Source organism: Pseudopodoces humilis, chromosome 8, assembly GCF_049639895.1.
Source record: "Pseudopodoces humilis isolate 2021_Gansu_Grassland_sample_001 chromosome 8, ASM4963989v1, whole genome shotgun sequence".
Lineage (NCBI taxonomy): Eukaryota > Metazoa > Chordata > Aves > Passeriformes > Paridae > Pseudopodoces > Pseudopodoces humilis.
The window spans coordinates 25,641,188-25,659,058 of record NC_142207.1 but is presented as its reverse complement, the minus strand read 5'-3'; the positions used below and the strand labels follow the sequence as shown (position 1 = coordinate 25,659,058).

Sequence of the window (17,871 nt, the reverse complement as noted above, 5' to 3'; positions counted from 1 at the left end):
GTAGTGTTGGTCTCCATAATTTATTCTTTTTTAAGACCATTTAAGCAGCATTCCACTGTCAGGAAGGTTTTCAGAGGAAACGGAACGATAAGTGGTTTGTAAGGCAGAGTACAAACCAGGCAGCTCTACACTGAACAGCGTTGGGATTGTGAGTCCAGAAAGCACCTGCACAGATTCCATATACAAATCTGGACTGGTCTATGGAGCCTCCATCACAACAGTAATTTGTTTCAAGATGATCTCTTCAAAACAGTTGTTGGCAAAGGTCTACTGGAACCATTCTGCTAAAGTGTAACAGAAAAAGGCACACAAGACAGACGTAGTGCAATTCCAGAGGGACATACCTAAATCCTGTCCTTCCTTGAAACCTTGGTACTTTTAGTGTCATCAGTTAGAGTCTGAGTCCTCAGGACTACATTTTTGAACAAGTCTTTTCTCTATCTGCCTTGCAAATGGAGCCAAAGAACCTGGAACTGGCAACTTTGTCTGTAAATGCATAAGACTGGATGAATATAGTCTGATGTAGAACAGTGCCCTGATGACAGGAAAGACATTAAAAACTGGACAGCACAAGTCTGAAGATATCCAGGTATTCTTTGGCAGAGGAGTCAAAGAGAAACTCAAATACTTTCCTTCCTCTTCGAAAAAACTTTTGTATTACTTTCTCAATACCTCCTCTTCTTTGTATTTGCACTTTATATGTACTTGAAATTTGTACCAAGTACATAAGAACAAGCAACACTGATTGTAAGAATAATTTAAGTTCTCAAAAATCTTTTTTTCTTGTATTGCAACATGATTTCAAGGAATCTGATTTTACCAGGGACATTCCACTTTTCCCTTTTTTGTGCCACTCTGAATTAGTTGACTAAGAAAACTGAAAATCTCTAGTAAAATATAAATATTCAATTATCATAAAAAAATAAGAGCTACACTAAGTCAGATTCCAATCACAACAAAAATGATCATTAAAAAATAGAGAATAAGGGACAAAGGAAAATCATTACCTGTTGAAATCTTCCCCAAATTTATATTAGAAAAGTAAAAGTTTTATCAGTTCTCAAAGTAGAAAAACCTACTTCCTCTACATGAAGCAGAATTTTACTCTCTGGGTCTACACACAGCTGTACAAAAGTATTTGCTTTTTATATACTAATTCTGCTACCATATATCAGCAGAAAAAACATCATAAATACTTAAAAGAACACAAAAACTGAAACAAAACACAAACCCTTGGGTCCTTCATCCTTCTTGCCACCAGTATCCCTGACAGGATCATCAATGCTGCAGTCTGTCCCAGCCCAGGAGAAATTACAAATGCAAGTGGCTTCATTACTACAAACCTGGAAAGAAAAATAAGTTACAGCAGTTACTTTTTAACTACCATTTTATTAGCATGTCACACTGCATTTATTTAACATGCAATTAGACATTTAATTAACGGTATAAAACTTACCTATTTATATATTGCAACAATAGCACTTACATAACACTCCTGGAAGTTTGCCTTAACCCTCCTAATACTCTCACACACTAGGAGAAGTAGTACTGGTTCTATCATCACTGGCACTACACACCTGCACAGGCTGTGAAAAATAACAGCAATTTAGCTAGACTAGTTAGATCTTCATCAGCCAGCTACCTGGACTTTGAGCCTGGATGCCCATATGGGATACAAACATTTGTCTTTGAAAAGGTTTAAGACCTCGTTACATTTTCCAACCTCTCCCATATAGCTTGCTCCCATGTAAAACAAAGTCGATACGTTTTCATTGGTTTTGTCAGCATTTTTCCTGAGCAGCAATAAGGAATGCTTGTCTGGCTTCTAAAAGAGAGGGAACAGTTCTTCCTAAGTTTACATTTAGCTGAATGACCTCTAAAAAAGGACTTAGCACTTTAAAATTGGCAGTATATTTATTAGATACAAAAAAACCCTATCCAGTGGACAAAACCTCAACCATCAAATCTATACTAAGAGTTAATAGCTATAAACTTTCCATATGAAAAAGAGCATGGAATGGTGTTGCTAGAAGAGGTTACTGTGGAAAAAAGCATGACACAAGAAACAGACAAAGAATGAAGTTTTGATTATAGAACTAGAAATTAAGTTAATCATTAGACAAACAGCTAATAATGTCTTTTGGACGCTGGAACATAATGTGAAAAAACCCAGGAAACAACCTACCCACAAATGATTCTAAGTAGCACATGTGATTTTTTAATTCAACTTTTATCATGCTCTGCTTTTAAGAAGCAGTCACTGGAGAATCTTACCTAAGAAGTTGAAGATAAACACATTTTATGGCAGGTTTGATCAACTGAAATACTCTTTTAAAATTAGGAATTGTAATAGTCCAAAACAGAACAGGTATGATAGTTCACTCACCCTTCATGACACTCGCAAAAAGTACCAAGATGGTTTCTAATCTCCTAGATACTTGACTTTCCAATTTTAAAATTTTTCTTCTTGATTTTGAACCTAACCCTCTACTTTGAAACATCCAATTTCATATTCAAGTATAGACAACAAGAAGAAATAAGACCTTTCTTGTACAAAGCCTAGCCCTTTAGGCAAGTGTTACTCTCACTGAATGCCACAGTGGAAAGGTTTTATTGGTATTTAAAATGGTGATCTGTTCATCAAAACAGACCTAACATCTTAGACAAATTATTTTATGGGTAGAATAACAGAACATAACATGCCTGAATGTAAAATGATACACTTTGGAGCTGTTCCAGAACTGTTTGGAGCTGTTCAAGAGCTCCCTCTCTGCTGAGGACCCACAGTTTGGAATTTTAATTATTTAAGCCATGGGCTATAAACCTATGAACACAAGACCAACTTTTATAAAGGTGCTAGTGTGCAGGAAAAGGTTTAATTGAAGATGGCAAGTAGCTTGAAATATGGGTAGTACATTACAGAAGTCCTTACAATAACTAATGTCAAAGGTCCTTCTTGCTACTAACAAAGCCAGCTCTTTGTATCTAATTGCAGAACCAGTTTGAGAACTTTTCTTTCTAAAATTGTTTTTAGGCATCGCAAAATGGCAGTCTTCCCCTGAATCCAACATTTGTGATCAAAAGGTCTCAGGAAGACTCTCAGGTTTTAGGACCAAGTAGAGCAGAGCAGAGAGAGCTGGGGAAGCTGAGCTGCTGATTCCCACTACAGACTCACCCCATGACCAGAACAGACTTTTCCATTGGAACCAATGGGACAGCTGCTTATGTTCAAGGACTGAATTGGCAGGCACTTTTTGTCCAGACACATCATCTGAGGTCCACATGGAGCTCCATCCTCCACATAACCTAAATCTGTATCATCATCTAAGAGAACATGAGCACCACTAGAAGAAATAAGTTTTAAGATAGTATTAGTATTATGACTGGAATCTTCTCAAAATATTAAAAGCATGTCAGTGTAGACACTAGAAGCCTCATACCTTTCTGTCATTTAAGCATTCAGATAGACTGAACAAACCCAGTTTTTCTGTCTGTCCACAGCAATGACAACGTGTTCCAGTTGTCAAAATAAAAATAAATCTAAATTAGGGCTAAAATACTCAAGAAAGGCACCTTAGGCTTTGGAGTTTTTGAAATCTCTGACAGACCACGCTTTTTTTCTTTTTTTTTTTTTCCCAAATGGTGTGAAATACTATTGCTAGAAAAAATACTAAAAAACTAACTTCCCATGTGATTTAAATAAAAACACTAGTGGAATAATGCGAGAATTAAGAATCACTGTTCACTCAGGACCCAACTATGTAAGAGGGCATTCTTAAGGTGACAGCAATGTTGTCAATGTCTTCCAAATACAAACCCCAGTATTGTGCACAGACCTAGTAGTGCAGCAGACTGAAACTCATTTACCTATTCTTTAACTGAACTGTAGCTGAACATCTTATCTTGCCACAACTCTGCAGTTTCCTTTCTCTCAGCCTTCACTTCACTACAGCTGCTTCTTTGAGTATTTAATACTCAAAGTCATTATATTTAAAATACTGGTCTTTGGCAATCACACTTTCTCCACCCCACAGAGAAACATAATGCTGAGCATAAAGCTCTGACTGTGAAGTTCTGCTATTAGAGGGATCAAGCAGAAGATTCAGGTGTATAACCCATGTCTTACACTCTTTAAATGTGGAATATTACACTTTTCATAGTTTATGGATTTTTTATTTTTTTTTAAATCAAAAGAAATACCACTCAGTATAATGATTTTCCTGCAATTACCTAAAATTCACAGAAATTCACATTTATGTCTATCTTAATTGAAATGGTTTTGACAGAGATAAATCATGTTGGAATACTGCATTATCTTTTACCTGCAGTCCACTATGCGTCCTTGATGATAAAAAGAATTTGGGATAATTTCTCCTTGAACTTGACCAACTCGTGGAACTCTAGTAAGATTAGTACAGAGCAAAAAGCCACAGAAAACATCACTGGAAAATGAAAACATAAATTAAAATATTACTGGAATAATATGAGGTAAAGTTACAAAAAGCAAGTCTGGCAATGGTGCTGCTGATCACAGTAATATATTACCAGAAGCCACATGATAGACTTTCAGAGTGCAAGCCTGGAAATAAAATTTTATTTAAATGACAAGAGGCAGAGATAAGTCTTCGTTTATTCCAATGCACCAGTGAATGCTCACATGAGCACAGAATGTATCTGTGCTCTAAGAACAATCCAGTACAAGTAAGAGGAGCTAAACTGTAGAAAGCTTTGTCATGTTAGGCTGAATTGCTTTTCCCTCTCTCTGGCAGCTTACACACCCTACATTAATGTCAAGTTTGAAACTTTCATATCATTTTACTTCCCCTGCAGGACAACAGAACCATAACAATTTTTAGTGTGCAGTTGTGTGTGCCCAAGTTTTGGTAAAGAATCTACTTTTTTTAATGTCATTTTATATCTCCACATATTTAAATAGATATTTATATAACATATACAACATGTACTTTATATCTTCAATAGAAGGTTATCAGCTAATACTGATGGTCCTAAGTCACAGGACTTAGCAGCTGGATGAATGCTGGAAATTGACTTTGTTAAAAGTGAAAAAAACGGTAAATAGCCCTTCAGACAGATCACTGGCCTGCATCTCTCTACCAACAAAGGAAAGCTTTTATAGAAATTAGGGGTTTAACATACACACATTAGAACACATTATCCTCATCTAAATATTAAAAAATCCATGAAACAACTCCTTATGATTCTATCTGAAAACTAATAATAAAAAAGCCACTATACAAGCATCAAATATTCAAAGAAGGAAAACGCTATTCCAAAACTGAAATTTGTATGTACGTAATTAAAAATGACAAAACAGAAGTAAAGCAGGAGAAAATTTAAGTCTATCTACTAATCATCATTAACCTGAAAAGTGCATCTAATAAAATATTCATCTAGTAATGATCACATGGAAATGAATTAGGCCTTTTCCCTATAGAAGCCAAATGTCTAATGGTCCTCTCTGAAGGTTGGCACAAACTTGAATAATGTGGTGTCAGTCCCAGAGCAAGTGAACAGAGTGTGGGTTATTTGCAGCCTAATTTACCCCTGGCAAGGCAGAGGTTCTAATGTTATGAACTTGTGACTTTTTGCTGTCTCGTCCCTCAGCTACTCTGAAATAACTGAAGTCACAGTATATTTATCTGAAAATCTAGAATCCTTTACAAGCGTGTTGCTGAGTCACTCAGATTTATCAGAGTGCAGCTTTTTCTAATAGCAAACCTAATGAGGGAAAGAAGATTCAAAATAATGCAAAACAAGCTGCTGAAACATGCATGAAAAAGTAGTAGACAATATTAAACCATTATCAATCTATTTAAATTACAAATAATCTCTACCAAACTAAACTTACTGTTTGCTGCACTGAATCCATCGGTCTCCATCCTTCCCACAGTTTCCTTTTGTTGTGCCTTCTGTATTAAGCTTTTCATAACAAAATTTGTCAGATCCTGAAGACTCTGTTGATGAAAAAAAAAAGAAACATGCTTACCACTAGCAACATAACAGCTTTGAAACCTGCATAATTTATTGCAGCCATTCTCTGTATTTTTTAAATATGAAACATCAATTTAAATACAGATGTATGCACAAAGATGGTGTTTCCCAGTGACTAAAAGGAAGAACAGGCTAAACTGAAATACCTACTGACAGGTTCAAAATATGCTCTGACTTCTACAAGTAGCCTCCACATTGTCTGTATTGTATTCTGCATATGAAATTTATCTGTGTTCTGATTTTGCTCACAACAGTTGCACATAGATTTAATCTAGTTGTTTTTCACTGCAATTTTTCCTGATCTGCATTTCAGATTTTATATAGGACATTTACGATAAGCATATGTTCTGACATCAACTCAATGTTGATTTTATCCTATTTTTCAGATGTTCACAGGAAACCAAGCTTGAACAAAGCATAATTTTTACTTATTTTTAGGAGTAAAATTCTGAACTAATAGGTTTTAAACCCATAATTATTTACTGATGAGCTCATTTGTTTTTTCTAAAAATGAATCTAAAGAAAAAAATAGAAAAGCACAACAATTATATAGAGGAAGATAAAATAATAAGACAGAGTGGCCTCAGTGGCAGTTATGATTAGACAAAGTGCACAAGAACACGCTAAATGCCAGAGCACAGGATGTCCTGCTAGTTCTACTCTGCTGAATTGTCTCAAAGTCATTACATAGAACATTCAGCCCCTCTCTGCTGCAAGCCAAGGCCACTGCAATTGCAATTCTATTTAACTCAATACATCTGGACTTAAATCCATACTGTGCATATTTAAGTTCACACCAATGTACTAATTTTCCAGACTTGGAGGATGGTATAGGAAGGAGAGGTAAGATGGAGCAGCTTTGGCATGAACCACTGATGGGATAATGGAACTGGTGATTGTCATTAAAAAAAACCCCAAAACATCTGTTTTTGAACTATACCCAAAAAAATCTTCAACCCCCTCCCCCCAGCAGCATTTTCTGCCCTACACATCACACCAGAACACTCTCATTGACACCACTCCCAGTTGCAGAATTCCACTTGACAATCAAGCCATTCGCCCACTACAGTCTACTCACTCTACTGATCAGAAAACTTAAACTTGGAGTGACAAGAACAAAAACCAAAAATACGACAAATCCAAAGTAAAGGCAGGAATGAACAAGAAATAAAATACATTTAAGGTAGTTAAAGTAAACCTACTAGATCCCCAGATATATTTGCACTGATTATCTCTTGTCTTGCATTCACCATTATAGCAACGACCCTAAACAAAACACAACATGTTAGGAATGAGAACTGAAAACAACTTCATCTCTTTCCCCTCCCACAACAAATGTCTCATTTTCATTCTTCACACATGTGTTGGGATGCAGATTCCATGAACTAGGTAAATGAAGCACAAATTTTGGCCCAGAATCACAAAGCCAATTTGTGTCCAATACACACTGACATTTAAAGAGTTGCTTTATACTTTTACATAGTTGTAAAGAACTTATTAACATGAAGCATGGTAAAATATCTACATATAAAAAAGGCAGAGATACCAAGTGGATTTCACTCATAATAAAAATTATTACTATGCACATAGAGTGCATAAAGCACAAACAACACTGATGTTTAAAGGATAAAATTTATGAAGAAATATGGAATACAAGATTTTAAAAAATCAATGCTAAAGCAAAACAAGAATGTGTTGATTTCTGTTTGCTGATGGACAGGGGTTTTAAAACATTGCATACCTGATTAGAATCACAGGCATACCCATCTTGTTTATGAAGATTTGGTGGACACTGAAAAAAATTAAGAATATTCTTAGTCATGCATACTGCAATAATACATCAGATTATCACATATGGAATTTTCCTGCTTTTAAGAAAATTGTACAACATATAGAGGTTGAAAACATAATTAATGCAATAATCTTTATAGCTACAAAGAGAAATGAAAAAAATTAATGTCTTGAGCCATGAAATACAAGGTTCAAGTATAACTTCCTGAATATTCCTAGGAGTGGTGAAGGAGGTGGGCCGAAATGAAAGCCAATGTGTTCAGGAAAAGGATATTTGGCAGCTAATGCTGGGGACATTTTTGCAACACTACCACCACATGCATTCCAGTTCCACTACAACAGTGAGGGGAGCACCTGGTCACAGCCTACCAATCTATTGCTTCCAGAGTTTCAGGGGGTTTAATGATGTTAATTGTTATGTTCCCTTGGCACTGGAAATTCTTTCGTACAAGCAAGTCACTAGGTCCATCCAGAAGCCTCAGACTACTAAGATAAGGACTTATTTTAAACCATTCTTAGGTTTTTCCTCATCTCAAAGGGACCTGTGAAAATTTGGAAAGAGTATGCTGCTGCACTGGGCTGTGTTAGCCAATACTCTGAGAGCAGCTTGAGAAAGCCCTTCTCTCTCTCCTTGAGAATGATACATCCACAGAGCAAAAGATTTATAATAAAATATTGGCAATAGCTACTTGTCTATAGAATTGACATTATATATATATATATATGTAAAGAGAATAAACATATAAGCATTCAATACTGAAAATGTTGAAAAGGAAGTATATTGAAAAGGAGTATATGTCATCTAAAGCATCAAAGTTGCTGTGAAAATGGAAAATGTACAGAATGTTGACTATTTATAAGAACTCAAATAGGTGCAACATTTTGTTTGCTGTTTATTCCTCTATTTTTCAGTATATTAGCCAAATGTTTTCAGGACAAATGTGTAAGATCCACAACTTTTAAAGTTCTCATACATGTGCACACTCTTAGAAAACATAACACACTACACAAGTCCTACAAGGGGTAATTGAGGGATCTGAGATTGTTTAGCCTGGACAAGAGGAAGTTCAGAGGGGACCTTCTCACCCTCTACAACTCCCTGAAAGGAGCTTGTAGAGACAGAGGTCAGCCTCTTCTGCTCAAGTAACAAATGAATGATGAGAGGAAATGGCCTTAAGTTGTGCTGTTCTTATTATTTAAGTTATAGACCAGGCAAAGAGTAAGGAAGGATGCTTGACACAAATATACACAAAACCCCAAGAGTTATAAAATACAAATAAACCTAGAGAAGTCAACTTTTGAGTCCACTTAGATTATTGTTTCATGAGTTTACACTTCATAATTACATCATCATTTTGGGCATATGACTGTGCAGTTTGTTAATAAAAATTTTCCTGTTAAATGAATACAAAAAAAAGACTTCAAACAAATATTAGCAATGCAAGCAGAGAACATTTCTGCACACATACCTGTCCAGAATCCCCAGTGCAGAACTCTGCAATGTCACACTCATTCACTGCGTATCGACAGTCATAACCTCGTGGGAAAAACTAGAAAATAATAAACATTTCAGCATTAGAAATACATCTACATAAGCTGCTCCTTTTCCTTCTACCTAAAACACACTTTGAACTTTAACAGGCTACACATAACTGCCAAGGACAACTGAAAAGAACAATTGATTTGTGGCAGCAACACTCACGAGACATGATGTATTACAGCAGGGTCCATCACTACAATGAGCTCCATTGGAAAGAGAGCATTTCTTACAGCAGTCTGCATAGCATTCCTGAAAAAAAAAAAATTAAGCAAAAAGTTTAGTTTTCCATTTTAAGCACTTTTTTTTTTTCCTCACAATCTTTCCAACAACAAACTATTATGTACCAGCAGACAAAAGATTCAGTTTAGCACTGTTGATTTGAAATTAGTAGCTGGAAGAAGCCTTTGCAATACTCAAATATTAAAGGGACAACAGTGACATACAATGCTATAGCAACACAGGGATTCACATTTTCTGAAGCCTATCCCAAATTTATGCTACTTTGTTCAATAATATTCAATGCAGAAAAAAAACCCTCAACCTAATTCCAGGTGCAATTATATTTAAATACTAGAAAATGAGGACTCAAATCTAGAGAGCAGATTTTTGCAAAAAACATTATTGGAGTATTTCTGCAATAGAGAAGAAAACAACAGTTTACTTGTTCTGTCTGAACACAGGCACTGGTCTCCAAAGTAACAGTAAGGAGTCTCCCACTCCAGATATGCTATCCAGGAAAAGCAAAGGGGTAAGCACTTCTCCAGTGCAACTCAAACATTGCTGGGAAACAGCTGTATCTTGTCACTGGTGTAACAGGAACTGTTCAGAGGACCCTGTCTTTGCACTCACTGTCATTTGAAAAAGTGTTTTAAACACAGGCCTTTAACAAAATTGTTCCCAAACAACAGGCAAAACAAATTCATTTCCATAACCTTTCCCCCATCTCTTACCAATCAATTTATCTTAATAAATTTTGTCAGGAAGACTTGTAGTGTAATACATAACCTCTACTTACCATTCGGAAACCGCAATCACATTCTTCTCCTGCTTCTACATATCCATTTCCACACTCAGTGACTTCAAAGAGCTGAAAGAAAAAAGCCCCCAACCCCAAAGTAAGAATAAAACTAGTGTCAAGTGACCTCTTTGTCACACACAACCCACGTCTGCAATGCTATATTATATAAATGTGCTGTCCCAGACAATGTAGGTGCCATTCCTTGGTGACAGAAAGGCAATGTGGTTTTCAAGTGCTTCTCATCAGAATTTTTCAGACATGAAAGGCATACAGCTAAATCACAGGAATGCTGGTCCTCTTTAGGAGTATACTGATCTCAGAAAACCATAATAAATAGAGAGACACTGCAATAATATTTAAGGGGATGACATTGGAACTTCATTCCTGCTCCATGGACTCCCAGTTTTCTGGTAATTCCTTCAAAAAACCAGTCCAAAATATCATTCTTGGGATTTGTGCAAGTACCCACACTTGCTTTCTGCAATGATCTACTGTCTGTTCCTGTGCAATATTTGTGCATGAAAATAATAAATAGAAAGAAATACTGCCAAAAAGGAAGTCCTGTGTGCCTTACTACTAAGTTATACACAACCACATACAGATACAGTATTAAACAGCTAATCCTGGAACCAAATACATAAAATGCAAATAAATTCTGCAGTTCAGGGTGATGCAGATTCTATAGTGGTTTCACATATCATAATTTTGATTAAAGATACTTTTCAGTCCTGCCACAGAAATAATTTTGAAAGAAGCTCATCTGTTTTCAATATAATTCTGCTTTAAAAAGCATATAAGAATATCAGGAATCTCCAGTTTAATGTTAGAAGTTAACAAGTTAAAATGTGAACAGATGAAAGATGTGAGTAAACCTTTCTGCATGGGCTTAGTGGAAATAAAGCTGTGGAGAATCATCAAGATATGAAACAACATGTAATACAACACAAATGAAATCAGATTTTTATTCTGTCAAATTGACTCAAATTGACAACTATCACTAAAAGCTGAAGTTCTGTTTTTCTATTTCTATACTTACTCCTTTGTGTAAGAATTCTTGCATTCTTATTCTATAAGCAAAGATTGCTACCCTGGGAAAAGATACAAAACCACTCAAGCAAGCAAAATTTTTTTTAGTTAATTGTGCAAGGTGATGGTCCACCAAAGGGTATAGCACAGTAAACAGAACAACCTAATAGCCTTGTGTGGTATTAAATTCTACAAGGACAGCAGTTTGACACTATGATTAAATAGAATATTAATGCTTTGGATTGCTCTTACTTGGCAAAAAGAGCCACATGGAATATTTTTATACTGCTCAGCTTTAGAGGGATGTCAGACTAACATTGTCTTAGAAAATTTATGACCTTGGTAAGTCTTTAGGCAAAAAGGCAATGGCACAAGGAAACCTAGGGTTTCTAGGTACTAGGTGGTACTATGTACTAGGAAACCTAGCTATGAAAGATAGAGCGTGCTAGACGTACATTTGAAATGAAATGAAGCTAACGCTGAGAATAACCAAAAGTTACTGCTGTCTACATGAAATCAGCCATGGATTTCTATTTCCTAATGTGGTAACTGGCATTCCTTTTAAACAGCCTCAGACACAAAGTCCAAAAACTGAGTGTAGGTGGAGCATACACTATGACCTCACTTCTGGATTTATTTTGCACTATTCCAGCTTAATAAGTAATGCATTTATGCCAAAAGTGATATTTATCATTATTTGATTATTAAGCACTATGGAAAACAAGTTGCATTTATCTCAATATTATTTTTAAATGCTATTTAAAACATTACAGCTAATTACAACCTCAAGAAAATACCCACATAGATATCTAAATAAATCTGGGAACAGATGATGTCAGTGAAATTATAACATTTTCGTTACAATGTGTAGCAGGTGTCCTGACTACCAACTTATTTATTACCTTTGTTGGCCTGTTAAAAAGACAGGCACCTCCCCCACGAAGTAAAAATTCTTTGTATTCTGCAATGCTGCATTTGGAGAATTTCCTGGAATGGTATACCCTAAAATGGCAAAGAATTAGGTGAGTAAACACCTTGAAATACCACCACCTACTGGAAAGGGGCAAAGGGGCCAAAATATTTTTTAAATACTGTAAATCCCAGTTTCTTACAACCACTGTGTGCAACAATATGACAACTGAGTCTTATTCTCAAACAACAAAATCAAAACAAAAGAAAAATTTTAAAACATTTTGCTTTTTTTATATTTCTACTTTATGAATGTACAGTATAAAACTAGCTTTTAAACTATTCACCCTTTCTATTGCATGCATAATCCAGTATCCTCTAAGGTTTGAAAATGCTACAGCAAGAAGTTTCACAGCTTAATACGGACTGGCAGACAAACAATTTCATCCCATTTTGTTCTGTCTTATTTGCTAATCTCATTGCATGTCTCCCTAGTTCTTATACTGGAAGAAAGAGTAATCATTTGTTCATGATGTTACAGATTTCTCTCATATTTCTTCAACTCAATCATTTCCCCAAACTACTGAAAATGTAGTTTATTAGTAATTTCTCACTCAGAAATTGTCTGATATGTTTATTAGTCATGTTTTGAGATCTGGGAATGAGATCTATTCACACTATTAAAGATTCAGGTAACCATGCCATAAAGAAGGTTCTCCATTCCTTTCTTAATAGCTCACTGCTGCTAAGCTATTTCCCCACTGAATTATTCCATATAGAAAAATTGTCTCCTGACACTGAGGGAGTTAAGTTAAAAGGCTTTAACATGCAGCTAATTATTCACTCATTTCATCAGTCAGTCCTTTTTCAGCTTCTACATGACCATCCTCTGCTCCTGGCTTTTGTTTACTGTTAACCTTTTCTACAAAACAGGCTTATTCCACAGCCTCTTCTTCTGATACTTCTACCCAAGACCAATACTTTGATGAGTTCACCATAGGAAGGAAGCCAGTATTTATTCTGATCGATGCCTTACCTCAGATTCCGGAAGCAAATTTATGCAATGATTTTCTGCTGCATTCATACTGTGGCTGACAATTACAAGTGGGAAGCCACAAAGTAACTCTACTGAAGAGACAATTTCCAAATACCGTACAAAGAAACTTAGCTCCTTCTGTCTTATTTATAACTAATTTTCTCTGTGATTTTTGCAATAAAGCTTCCACAGTGAGAAAGATACTGACAGGAAGTGATTTATAAGACTCAAACCTCTGTATTTCAGAAGTTATCCTTTTCTAATCAATTGCTTACAGTATAGCGAAACAAATCTTTGGTAGTGTGTGAGGGTAGAGGGCAATGAAATTCCTCCCATATAGGTGTGCTTCCCCTTCAGACTTCACTGACCATTTACTTACCTAAGGATTGAGTTCCAACTGTTTCTAGTTTATTGTTTATTAACACTAAAACACATGGATAAAACTCAATGCATAAATATTTCTGTCATAATGTAAACTATGAACTCATTCCAGAGTCCTCAATTACTGATATGTATGACATACCCTGTTTCCTCCATGATGCAACCACCCCAGGATTCAGTGCAGTCACACTCTTCTCAGACAAGACCAAAATACAACACAGAAGGAGAGAAGTTATAAATATGCTTACAATAAATATTAAGTACTCACTATAAAAATGGAGCTTGACTAATTATACAAAGATTTGATGGTTGCTTGGCTGTACAACTCTAGCCCCAAAAAGGAAACCAGCCCACTTGAAGACATACTAATGCATTAAATAAATATGGTACTTTCAGATTACCATATCTGCAGGTTCTTAAGACTCAACACAAAACTTCAGGCATTACACAAAACTAAAAATAGTTGGCAAGGTTCTTCTCTATATGCTCTCAAAACAGGCAGCACAAGGCTGTGTTCAGTACACATAATATTGATGATTTTAAATATTCACATTTTCTCATCCCTAAAAATACAGAATACCCTGAAAGAGGATTGTTACTGGACAGGCCAGGTTTTTTCCCTTTGGCATAAAATTATTAACAGTAATATGTGAATCAGCCAATGAAACATTCATTTGAAAAAGTAGTTGAATGAAAATGGATTTACAGTTTACTTACAGCTATAGCATGTAAGTCAACAGTGACCAAATTCATAACATAAAAACAAAAGATCAGCACCTTATACAGTTGGTAAAACAAGCTGCAAACTACTCATCAAAATGATCTACCAAAGATAGATGTACTCTAGTTTCTACTGGAAATCCAGAGTTTCTCTATGGAAAATATTCAGAGATTATTTTTATGGTTATTTCTACACTCCCCAGGTCTTTCGTTAATCTATCTCTATAAAGGACATCCAAACAAGGGCATTAAGCTGTCACATCAGAAACCTCTATCTTTCAGTTAAAAAATATTCTGATTTCCAAATTGTTTGAACTCAGTTCTACCTGTAACCAAAAAACAATGATATAGAAAATATTTTAGCAATTTGTAAGTTTACACAATTCAAAAGCAATGCTTTACAAAACAATATTCCTACTCATGGTTTCCTAACTCACAGATTTTTTAAGTGATTCTGCAATAAAGTCAATATTATCATTCAGGTTTTTAAAGAGGAAACAAAGAGAAAAGGTAGCCAAGCTGCTTACAAAACTCAAGTGAAAAACCAAACAATTTTCTTTAGTCCTGAAAAGGGCTTTGCAGCAGTTTTTGTAACAACATTCTATATGTGTTAAAGCTACACAAATCTGGTCTGGCCATGAATCAGCAAGGTAACAAGTTGAGCACATGTCACACTGGACTAGGTTACAACTCCATACCATTTCTTCAATTTTAAATCATGTATTTTTGCATTTTAAGAAGTCAGTGATTGTTCTATTGGACATACAGATTTCATTATGAGAGAAAAGGAATTCTAAATTAAATTAATGCTGTTTTTACTAATATACCTTTGAATTTTTGTGATGAATCTAACTTCTCGACACAGGACATCACTGAGGTCATGCAAAATGTCGCTAACCTGGCAGCTCTTATTTTGGTGAAGCTGAAATTTCACTACATATATTTTCAAAAGCAGCAATTCTTATTCTACAGTTACAGCCATTTTGGCATTTCTTTCAAACACAATAAAGGAAGTGTTTATATATTTAGCTAAGGAAGACAAAAGACACCATGTACATACTCGGTTTCCTGGCAGCTGGCTCCCATTGTATTCCAAGATTCTGAGCAAGACTCTGTGCTAGTTCCTGGGCCATGGGCAAAGGGAGGCCATACTGCATTCCAAGAGGAGCACAATTATAAAAAACCAAAAACCCATTAGTTATTGCAATGAACACTACACTGGCTCATCCTGGCTTACCATTGACTTCAATAATTCAGTGCAGTCAATCACAGTTCTGTGTGTATATAAGGAAAATAAACTCAATAAGGTACGTAACAGATAAAATATTCCTCTCCTAATCTCAGGCAATCTCTCCCCACTGGTTAAACTAAAGAATGAAGTCTATTTGATATATATGCAATACAGTTCTGTAGTAGTAGGATTTAACCCATGTAAAAACAGGAGAATTTCATTATCAATTTTACACTACACTGAGTAAAAAAAAAAACAACAGTGAAAAATCACAGAGACAATTTGTTTTCTAATTTCAATGTTTAAAAATTTCAGGAAGAATTATATGCCATTGGTACCTCAGAAGATCAAGTGTCTTACAGTGGTAAGACAAAGATATTCACTGCTGTATTTCAAATACTCCTGTCTGAGATTTTTGAGTCTAAATTTCTCTCAAATATAATAAGAGCAAATTTAAGTTCTTTTTAAGAGAATAATGCAGACAGGAGAAATATTTGCTAAAAAGAAAACTTTCTGAGCAGTAGTATGATGATGATCAAAAAAGGCTGTGAGAATCCTAACTTTTTAATAGCAAGTTATCTTTAAAGCCCTCAAAACTGAAACATACAAACTCTTGAGATTATAATGTAGAGATTCTACTTTATTTCACTTTAGTCATGAAAAAAAAAATTACCTCATTCACTCCTACTCCTCTGGCCACAGAGCAAACACCTCCAAAGTAACTTAAGCTGCTCCTTTTGTAATGAAATGTCACATTCCTTACAAACAAATAAAAACGAAGAAACTATAACACATTGACATTGAGCACCAACAGCTTATTGAAAGACCATACTCTCACGCTACTATGATAGATTTCATGTACATTCTTCTGCTTCTAGCATAAAAACCAACTGCAAGTTTACAAACAGAACAACACTGAAAGAGGTGGTTTATATAAGCTTTCACAAAAATATGATTTTTTCTCTTGAAGTGTCAGAATCAGTCTTAACCCACAAACAAAACAAGCACAGAAAACTTAAGTGCCAGATCCCTAAGACAATACAGTGATAACATTTCTTTTAAAAGTTAACAATATATTCAAATTTATGATCTGTCAGGAAGGAATTCTGTTCTGACATGTACCAGTACTGAGAACTTTTTAAATTATTATCTTAATCCAAACCAATTTAAGCTCTAGTTTCAAATCCAAATGAAAAGACTGAGAAGTATACCTAAAGGGAAAGTAATTTAATACTGCTCTTCAATCTTGTCTCCTTTCATTTATTGTTAATAAGCCCCAAATAATTTAGTTAAATGATGTCATCTGGAAGACCTAAATTATTCAATACAATGCCTATAAATTACTATGAATGACACCTATTTTAACTTCATCATCATAACAGGCCTACAAACAACCTACAGTGACACTGCATGATGTATGAATGACCTAATCTCTGAAAATTAATGTTGGTTTGGTTTTTTTTTTGAATGACCTGTATGTACCCCATACAGATATGTATTTATTTTTCAGAACATTCTAACAGCCATCAGAACTTTCAGACTGCACCTTAACTAAACACTAATAGCCAGGGGCTTTACGACAGACAGGACTGTAGTAAGGGCTGAGCCTGACAGGTACTTCTGGAAATGTTCTAGTTCATCTCCCCCCAGCTTCAAGGAGGCTCAGCTGGAGCATGCCATGTTTCATTAGCTTTGGAAAATCTCCAAGCATGGGCACTCCATAGTCCCTCTGTGCAGCCTGTTCCAGCATCTGACCACCTTCACAGTGAAAGAGGTTTTTTTTCCCCTATGTTTAAACGGAATTTCTTGTATTTCAGGTTGGATTTGATACATTTCACCATGGGAAGAGCCTGATGCTGGCAAACTCTTCAGCAGGTGACACAAAACATGCATGGAAGTCACTAAGAGTGCATGTAAGCAGCACTGTGCCTGTATTATGAAGAGCAAAATCAGCATTGTATTGCAATGCCTGTATTAAGGAAATCTGGAGGAAATTCTTCATCCACTATTTTTATCTTCTTCTGCAGAAGATGAACTACAGGACAATCCCATGGAAGACTTTAGTTACTCCACCCTTACAGTATGTCATGCTGCTGGGAGATAGCTTAAGATCTTTATGCTGCACAGCAGAACACACATTTCCTCCTCTTTCCTTACAATGCCATGAAGTAAAATAATCTTTGCTCAAGGCTGAAATCATGCCTAGT

General features: G+C 35.5%; 1 protein-coding gene across 1 annotated transcript in view; it reads right to left on the bottom strand.

Moving 5' to 3' along the window:
- Positions 1 to 17,871, bottom strand: part of ADAM23 (ADAM metallopeptidase domain 23) — a 79,550-nt gene that overhangs the window by 16,353 nt on the left and 45,326 nt on the right. Inside the window, exons 15-27 of the mRNA XM_088058966.1 lie at positions 16,338 to 16,422; positions 15,494 to 15,584; positions 13,856 to 13,904; positions 12,290 to 12,389; positions 10,359 to 10,430; positions 9,506 to 9,592; positions 9,273 to 9,353; positions 7,754 to 7,804; positions 7,215 to 7,278; positions 5,870 to 5,975; positions 4,323 to 4,442; positions 3,176 to 3,344; positions 1,232 to 1,343 (exon numbers count right to left, since the gene is read on the bottom strand). Coding sequence (XP_087915092.1) covers positions 1,232 to 1,343; positions 3,176 to 3,344; positions 4,323 to 4,442; positions 5,870 to 5,975; positions 7,215 to 7,278; positions 7,754 to 7,804; positions 9,273 to 9,353; positions 9,506 to 9,592; positions 10,359 to 10,430; positions 12,290 to 12,389; positions 13,856 to 13,904; positions 15,494 to 15,584; positions 16,338 to 16,422 — 1,187 coding nt within the window. The remainder of the gene's footprint in view (positions 1 to 1,231; positions 1,344 to 3,175; positions 3,345 to 4,322; positions 4,443 to 5,869; positions 5,976 to 7,214; positions 7,279 to 7,753; positions 7,805 to 9,272; positions 9,354 to 9,505; positions 9,593 to 10,358; positions 10,431 to 12,289; positions 12,390 to 13,855; positions 13,905 to 15,493; positions 15,585 to 16,337; positions 16,423 to 17,871) is intronic.